We start from the raw sequence: 9,666 nt of genomic DNA, 5'->3' as shown, positions 1-9,666 counted from the left end.
TATGTAGCTTTTTTCTGTAATTTCTATTATATTATAATATATATTATATGATATTATATTATGAAAAAAAATTCCCAAAAATATAAATTATACATCAAATAAAAGCTTATTCTATAAGCTTTCTTTGTTTTTAGAAACAATTTTCTGTATAATTTACAGAAAGTTCCCAAAAATCCACCAGAACGACATATACTCAAAAAAAGCAAAAAACCTTGTTACACTGCAAAAGAATCCGGTATTCAAGGGTTTGCACTACAAAAGAATACGGTATCCAGAGGGTTAAAAGATTTTTGTAGTAAAATGTCTGTTGAACAGATTCATCCATTATTAAAATAAGCTTTTAAGTTAAAATTTAATTTTACTTTGACAGACAATATATCTTTAAAATGTTAATTTGTCCTTTTTGTGCCAAGTGCCACCACAATTTCATTATTTTATAATGATGTTTTCAGAGGTACCTAGTTACTAAGGCTTGAGAATACCTTGAACTTTGCGCGAAATATTGAATAAAAAATGTCTTTAATTTGAAGGAGACAAGTATTCGTTTTTTAGAAGACCAACAAAGACAGAACATTACGGACACAAAATAGACAAATTAGACTAATTTGTGGATATCACTCACCTTGTAAAAAAGTCGTCATGCGTTTCTCTTAATGGTGAATATATCTTTGTAGCATTTGCTGTAGAATTTTTACTTGTATGCATAGCATAAAATGCTGAACACGGCAAAGTGGGCGGGCGATCACAATGTAGTACTAAACTTCCACCGAGCGCCTGTGGGTTCGGGTATTCACATTGATTATGCCAGATACCGCTTGTTTCTAATCTACATAACGAAGTCTCAACCCTTTTTCCTACTTTGAATAGACCTTCCCATATTGTTCGGCCTCCCTTGTGCCATATTTCATGTAAGATGAACCGAACAGCCTCGCTTGTGTGCACAAGTTTAATGTTCACTGTCATTTCTCCGTTCCACCCGGCGAAAAAAACTATCTCATAAGTTCCATTTTTAAAGTCGATAACTTTTCCTGCAGTAGCAAATCTATTTTCATTCGAGACAACTGGGTACCAAAAGTCACCTCCCTGGACACGATGACGACCGTTTGCGTCGTGGGCTTCAACTATGACGCTAAAGAATTCACCGAATAATATTGGTTTTTCGTCTTTAATGAAGAATTTACTCATTGTTGGATCTGTGTGTCCCATCGAGCCAACTCCATCAGTTGTGTTTGCAAATACCGATAAAACTGCGTCTTGTCGGAGTTTCTCTTCCGTTTCCATAAATGTGGGGAACATATCGATCGTAGGTCTATCCTTTAAATCAGATTCAGTTTGCCAGGCATGATTTTGACTTGTCAACATATTATTTTTAGTTTTAAAAGTAATCTAAAAAGTAAAAAATAAAAAAGAACAAATGGATTATGATTTATATGTCAAATAAAATACGGTATCTAGAATGAAAATGTATTCGTTAAATTGAAAACCTTAGATCCTCGGTTCCCATATTACTTTTTTTTCGAACCAAAATCATAATTAACTATAAGCCTGGCGCCTCCATGGATGGCATCTCATTCCCAATTACTTACTCATGGACGTCGTCATAAGTCTATGTTTAAAAGAATATTTTTTGCTACCGTGGCCTACCATTAGGCCTATGTGGGAGCATTGGTATATTTTGAAGGCCTATGGGGACAGAGAACTTTCCAAAAGACAATCAAAAATGGGATGTAATTTCCGGAAAACCGGACAGTTAGGACACAGGAGTGATGCTCTAGTGAGGTCTACATACTAATGTGCAATTAAAAAAAAATATTTTTTAGAACTTTTTATTCAAAACTATTTATTTATTGAACATCCCCTGGCGATGATTATACTAAAGATATGACGCTCGACAATGAAACAAAACAATTAAATTTCGAAATTATGAAGACTATAACGCATAATCATTTGTTCAAGAATTACTTGAAAATAAAGTACTTTATGAAATAAATACTACTGCAAACGATATTATAGAATCTGTATGGATGAAATAGAAAGATTCCTTCCTAAACATAAGTAATAGAGATTCCTTCCTAGACATAAGAAAAGAGATACATGCAAAGAAACTATGAGATAAATAAAGAACAAAAGTATATTTACATGCGTATAGGAGATCGAGAAATAACGTAACTAGTAAATTAAGGAATTCAAAGACAGAATATTTCCCTAATATTGAACGAAATCACAAAAATTATTCAAAAAAATTATGGAATGAGATGAAGAAACTCACCGGTAAAAACATACACAAACATATTACTAATCCCAGGGAACAGTGAACTGTTCCCTGCTAATCCAAATATCAGGGAACAGTGAAATTGTAATTTCAATGTTCCCTGCAAATATCGACTGTAACGATTTGTAACCGAGTCAACTCAGGGAACAGTGAAATTACTGTTCCCTGGGTTTATCAATATGCGTTACTGTTGCCAGAAAAAGCAGCATTTTTTCATTAAAAAATATTACATTTTTTACTGTATACGGAAAACGCTATAATATAAAATATAATTCATGTAATTATAATATTACTATATACATGACTATTATAACAACATGTGTTGCCAGGTTTATTTCAAGTATGTTAAACTCAATATTATACTGCATTGCATGTAAATCAAACAATTTAACTTTCTGAAAACCAAACAACTTCAAACACCACTCTGGCAAAAGCAATCCATGATAAATCATGATCAAAATATGATTTTCAACTTAGGAAGACTCAATTTAATTGTTGAATTCACCATGAAAAGTTAATTGTGCCATATACAATTGGATGTTAAAGTTCAACTGTTTAGTGGAAAAGCATGTGGAGGTTGAAGAACATCTTCATCTGACTTGTCAACAGTTTAGTAGCCTACAGTATACTACTGCGTCTTGACATTTCTCTAGAAAATAGCTTTACATCTTTTGCTCAGATTTCGGTTGGTTTAGATAACTAACTCACTCGTCGTCCCTAGCTATGTATTCTCATGTCTTTCTCAACCTCTGACACTGACTGTTTAGAATTTCTTTTGAACATATTATTTTTGTTGTTTCTAAAAATCATGTGTTTTTTCTTGTTTTCTTTAAATGTGAAGATGCGTATTTAATAAGTGTTGAATATCTTTTCAGTAAACTTCTATCAGATTACTCTTCATATTCTTCATATTCACACCTATTTGTGACCCAAGACCACAAAAGGGCTGTAAACTCACCAGGTTTCGAGAAAAAGAGCCAAATAGACAGTATAACATGTAATTTGAGCAAAATGTGATTATATCATAAATATAAAGTATTACCTCTATTCTTACTATTTTTAAAGTTTGGGTTCAATATTTCAACTCTAAACCCTAAAATTTAGTAATTTTATGAAGGCCATTCTACGAGAAACGTTTACAAATTTACCAACTTTCAAACCGCCATACTTCGCTTCCAAACAACTTATTCACCTACATAAAATTCAGGCCCCCAACTAGATAAATGAAAACTATCGAATAATAATACGTTTATTAGTACTCGTATGCTATGTTTGTGATTTCAGAATAAATTTCAGACAGTATAGTTATAATATAGTAGAATGGTCACAGAGTTATTGATGTTAAGTCTAAAACGTATTCATGAAGTCATTCAAAATCGTGTACAAAATAGTTGAACAAACTTTAAATTTATGTTCCGAAAGTATTTGTAGTGCATCGTACTGTGGTACAAAGATTACCGGTAGGTAATTGTATACCTAAATCAGGGAACAGTTAAATTACAATTTCACTGTTACCTGCCTAAATGAAGGAAATAACCTTGAATTAATTCAAAGTATACTAAACTATTTCATGACCTGTTGGAAAAGATTTGGAAAGCTTTCTGGCAGTGAAGTGGATAAGAAGTGATGTAGATTGCGATTAAGTACATGTTAAGAAACTAGTTGTGGTTATTGAAACATTAAAAAAATATTGACGCCAGCAGAACAATTATCAGCACTATTTTCAGCGATGTGAAACTAAAACGTATTGATTTATGAAGTATATTCACAAAACGTCATTCAAGTCATGTAGAAAATAGTTAAACAGCTTTAAAGAACCAAACAAAAACGTGCGTGTCAACATTACCAGGGAACATTACAATTGCTTTAGAAATATATCTTCAAAAGTAATTTTCTAGAGCATAGCACCATTGTACGGACTATCTTTAGTACTAAATTATATAAAGTCACTTTATTGCATAAAAACAATACAGGAAACAAATCAAGAGCCCAGAACAGTGTCCCAAAACTGGGAGCACGCAAGGCTCAAACAAAAACATTAAGATACAAAATATACCAATATATAAAAGTATAAAAATAAAGAGAGGCCTATCATTCAAATTAAGGAAGATTGCACTCAATTAAATTGTCAGTTCAAAGAGAGGCGAATTAACTTAAGAGGGTTGATCTTTGGCATAGTATATAGTAAATGAGGAAACAATTGCAATTTTGGAGATACCGTCACGAAGTTGTTTAAATAATATTGAATTATTGCACAATTTGTGGATTTTCTTTAAAAGTTTAATATTATCAGGGGAAATGTACGGCTCAGGGAAAATAATAAACAAAAAAATTTCAACGGATTTTCCTGGATTTCCAAACTGTTCCTGCAATCAATATTAATCAACTGTTCCACAAACAGATTATATTGAATAATATCTTCCGAAAATATTCCAACAAGACAAGTATCGTCTGCGTAATTTTCATATAAAAACACTATGTATCTTTATCAACTTAAAAGTCTAAAGATAATTTAAATAAAAGAAAAATGCATGATCATTGATAGCGTATTACTTAAATATTTTACTTACCATTAGAAAAAAGATAGTAATAGCAGAAAACAGGAAAACAATCTGTTTCGATTTATGAAGACTCATACTACAATTCAAAAATTACCAACAACGATACCAAAAACAGTGAGCAAGGTTCTCTCATCGGTAGTACAGTGTCAATAATTAATCGAAGCTTTAACATCATGGGTGAATATAACATCACGTGACATTGGTGCTGCTCTTCAAGGGGGCGCTTTCTTTACAACAGGACGACTAGACTGGATTGCTATGAATATTCATTGCAAGAAGGTATTACCTCCTCGGGATATTAATCTTACAATTATTTAGATGAATGAATAATAAATGAGTTGACTCTTTGGTAGGCCTATCCGCGATGAGAATAATTAAACTGTAAAAATCCATTTAGATCCTTAGATGCGAACGACTCGATAGAGACCTAATGTCACAGAGAAAGATAGCAGAGGAGGTGTTTTATATTACTGAGAATGGTGCACAAATATCACTCTAATGCAAAGACAAAATTTTGCTCTATAAAGACCTATAGAATTGCTGCTCATCGGCCTTTGACCCTTTTACCTTCCACGTGAATTTGGACAAATTTGTATTGGTTTTGTGTATATATCCATCACAAAGAAAATTACGATGTAAATTCGAAAAATTTCCGAGTTAAAAGTTCGAAAATACATCCCACGATTCTGTTAAGTTGGTTATAGGGAATTTAAATGGATGTAATCTTAAGAAAGTACTTCCAACTGTTATCAATATGTGAATGTCATCACTAGAAAAGACACTGGATCTATGCTATGGGAATGTTAAAATGCGTACTCGTCCAAGGGAAAACCCGGAATCGGCAACTCGGACCAAAATTTGATTCATCTCATCCCAAAATATAAGTATTGCCTGAAGAGGGAAAAGTCTCAACAAGGACTATCAAAATGTGGAATGACTCAGATGTTGAAAACATGGTAGATTGTTTCAACTTTACTAATGTGGGATGAATTAATGAAGCGACTGATGCTATATCTCACTTTATTAAATTTTGTGAAGACACTATCGTTCCTACAATTAAGGTTAAGTCATGCTTCCTAAACAACAAGCCTTTCACTCACGAACTTAAAGCAATGATGAAAGAACGACGCCATGTTTTTAACAACAGAGATTTTATAAAAATAAAAGAAATCTAGCATATAGTATAAATTTGAGGATAAAGGATAACAAATATTATATTAAGATAATAAAAATTGAAAAGCACTTCAATGAAAATGACACAAAATCGGTTTGAAAAGGTCTCTCATTGGTGACCGGGATTGGCAAAAAGAAATATAATATTTAGTCTGACTCATCATGTGATTTACCAACTCTATGCAATGATCTTAACATTTTTTTTTCTCAAGATTCGACATTCATGATTTTAGTGAGGACTAAAAACAAGTTATATATTCGTAGAAGTCTTTAGAGATGCCTATCTGAGAGTGACTCTAGGGTGGTGGAGACCAGGACATATCTCCGACTTTAAGTTGAAAGACTGAATTATGTTAACTATAGAACAAGTATACAAAGACTAGCCCATAAACGTAAAATATTGTATATAAAAAATTAATTAATAATGTACGTGATGATGACATAATTAATGTCGAAATATTGAATCCCAACACGATGGCGTGTATTTCAATACTTGGAGTATGTATTATACTTTCTTATGTACGTGTAAGCATGGAGGAAGAAAATATGGTGTAAGTAACCTTCTTTATAAACGTTTATTTGTGATGACGTAGGACCTATTGTAGGCCTACTAAACTACGGCAATACGTGAGATAGGTAACATGGGAACGGGCATGGAAACCGCGACGCCAATATATTTTTAAGCGCCGCTCTCAAATATAAAGCGCCGCACTGAAACCACCAACAATATTATAAGTATGTTATATTGTTAAAACTAATATTATCATGTTATATTTGATTAATCCATTGTATTAGCACCTGGACACAAATTTCAAGTGTATCAAGTTGTGTTGTCGTAATTTTCCTTGGTTCCTTATTCCTTGATTTAAGACAGCATAATGCTTATACCAGTACCAGATAAGGTGATAGTAATAAGTTTTTAATGCTAATGGTAGTGGTCTACATCGCATAATACGTGGTCTAATGCGCTTTGAGAAAACAAAATAGGAGTATCTATTCCAGTAGGATAACTAGCTAAACATGCTGAAAAATGAAACAGACACATGCACAGACCAACCAACATTTTGGTAACGATCAATAATATTTTCATTACCATTTGTATTGTTATTATTTATTATAACCACGATTTTGTGTTAATAACAGTAATATCAATTATCTATATACAATGAATACATTGATGTGTGTATACCTGATTATGTCTATGCTATTTACAATTTGCTAAAACATTATAGGCCCTATTGCTAAAAGTTTTTCTTAATGTTTTTTTTTGTGTGTGTGTGATGTTTATTTTATTTATATTAATTGTAATTAATAATATTATTATGATTATTATTGTCATTATCTCTTTTATTTGATCTATCAATGTGTTTAGTTAACAACGATTTTCTCCCTTCTTAAGGCACGGAGGAGAAGAGCAAAATATAAAGGAATTTAAATTGGTAGCAGGGGGTAGCCCCCTGCTACCAGTGGCGTAACGCCCACTCTTGGGGGGGGGCATCCCCGGGCCCCACACTCTAAATATACCATCTCCATCTGCAAAGTATGGCAAAACCATTTGCTAAGTCAGAAAACAAAATCTTATTTTTCTCCTGCTCTTCTCTGACAATCTTAAAAAAAAAATATCGTAAAGCAAGGTATAAAAAAGTCTCACCTAATCACTCTTATCAAACCATGCAAAATGAAAACGCAACCTGATTTTTACTATTTATGATTTTTTTTTTTTTGCGGGGCTCTCGGAGGAATAAATTTATTATTATCACCTGCAGCAGATGGATTAGTTTCCCAGTGGGCTTAATATCGAGATGAAGCCCATCTAGAATTGAAGCCCCCCTTCTTTAGTTTGCAAAATTAGCTTCGAAAAGAAGCCCATCTCAAAAAGAAGCACATCGGCTTCTTTTCAGGATAGCATGGGTAGGCTTCTTTTCAGGATAGCATGGGTAGGCTTCTTTTCAGGATAGCATGGGTAGGCTTCTTTTCAGGATAGCATGGGTAGGCTTCTTTTCAGGATAGCATGGGTAGGCTTCTTTTCGAGAAAGTACAGTACACTGTACAGTACTTTCGAGAAAGTACAGTACACTGTGCATGAATTTCTGAAAACAAAATACAGATTGATGTTACATTGACCTTATTTATTGTTTAATTGTACAAATTCACAAAATTTACAGCATTCATTTTGAAAAGAAGCGCCCCCCCCCCACCTCTTTACTTTGCAAAAGTAGTCTCGAAAAGAAGCCCATCCAAAGTTCGCAAGAAAAAGAAGCCCAGGGCTTCAATTCGAGGTTTTACGGTAACTTATAATATATTTATAATGTATACTGTATACTTTTTTAAGACGTACATTCATTTTAAATTCTTCCTTATTCCTTATTGTTGGCAGGTGATTAGTATCTACATGGGCATCAACGTCAACTTAATGGATGCATGGTCGCCGTATAAAGCTGCTTATACTGCCCTAACCAACACTGTGGACACCAGCAATGTAAAGCTGGTTAGTACACAGTGCACTTATTTCTTACACAACATTGTTAAAAGCCAGATTGTTCTGATAGTGCTTAAATAGATATCACAGTAATATCCATAGGACTTCGCAGCCTTAAAAAGGCATGTGATGTTCTTAAGAAATTTTTAAAATATCACTATAAACTACGTAATGCCAGAGTCTTGGCCTTTCGCAAAAGTGGCTATTTTTTTTTCCTCAAAAGATTTGAGTTGCTTGATTAGAGCCCCACACTCTAAACATACCCTCTCAAGGGGTCCCAATTCTCCCGGAACTCGAGGGAGTCTCCCGGAAATCGGGACGAGCTTCCGCACTCCCGTAAGCAAGCAAGAATGTGTCGGAAATTATTTGCATTTGCACGTTTTCAATATGAATTGTCTCATGAAGTTAGGCGATGGGTATCACTATGTGTAGTAATAAAATTAGATGTGTTAACAAAAGTCATTAATCCGACTGCAGATCAGTCGAGGATTTAAATGGAGGGGGACAGTCGACCAGGGTCCCTATATTTTCCAAATTATAAAAAATGGGGGAAAAATTATATTTTAAAACTTATGTCTGAGAGTGTCATTTCCGGCCATCTAGAGGTAGGTGCCATAATCACAAATGTTCTTACCACAGCCACAACCATGGTGGGGCTGAGGTGCTAGGCCTACACTCATCTGTGAAAGTCCCTCCCTGGCCCCTCCCCTCTATTTCGAATTCCTGAATCAGCCACGATAGATCTCCCGGAAATGACTTCTTCCAAATTGGGATCCCTGCATCTCCCTATAAAGTGGAGTTATTAGAGAAAAAGTGTATAAAATCGTAAATTGAAAACACTGGAAGCATAATCTATTGAGCTAGTGTTCATGAACATGTAACGGTGTACGGTAAGAATGGCCCCGGAAAAAATGGCCCCGGAAAAATTGGCCCCGGAAATAATGGCCCCGGAAAAAATGGCCCCGGTAAAAATGGCCCCATATGACAGGTAGGTAAAAATGGCCCCAATAATCAAATTCTGAATTAAAACTGATTTTCTTGAGTCATATGCATTTTTTTATCTTAACTAATTTAGTTTTTAAAAGGAATCTCCCCAATAATCAAATTCTGTAACACACAATTGATCCACATGCTTTAAATACTGTTTATTTGCATTGTTTATAACATGTAAAGTTAATTCA

The 9,666-nt window shown here is 33.9% G+C and overlaps 1 protein-coding gene across 1 annotated transcript in view; it reads right to left on the bottom strand.

Moving 5' to 3' along the window:
- Positions 1-4,988, bottom strand: part of LOC117121956 (NXPE family member 3-like) — a 13,534-nt gene extending 8,546 nt beyond the window's left edge. Inside the window, exons 1-2 of the mRNA XM_033267394.1 lie at positions 4,843-4,988; positions 623-1,386 (exon numbers count right to left, since the gene is read on the bottom strand). Coding sequence (XP_033123285.1) covers positions 623-1,386; positions 4,843-4,908 — 830 coding nt within the window. The 5' untranslated portion in view covers positions 4,909-4,988. The remainder of the gene's footprint in view (positions 1-622; positions 1,387-4,842) is intronic.
- Between the last annotated feature and the right edge of the window lie 4,678 nt (positions 4,989-9,666).

This window comes from Anneissia japonica, unplaced genomic scaffold (assembly GCF_011630105.1).
Source record: "Anneissia japonica isolate Jap-2015-1 unplaced genomic scaffold, ASM1163010v1 scaffold1208_len1460985_cov181, whole genome shotgun sequence".
Taxonomy (NCBI): domain Eukaryota; kingdom Metazoa; phylum Echinodermata; class Crinoidea; order Comatulida; family Comatulidae; genus Anneissia; species Anneissia japonica.
Note: the sequence above shows the minus strand (reverse complement) of the source record. Positions and strands in the feature narration are given on the sequence as shown.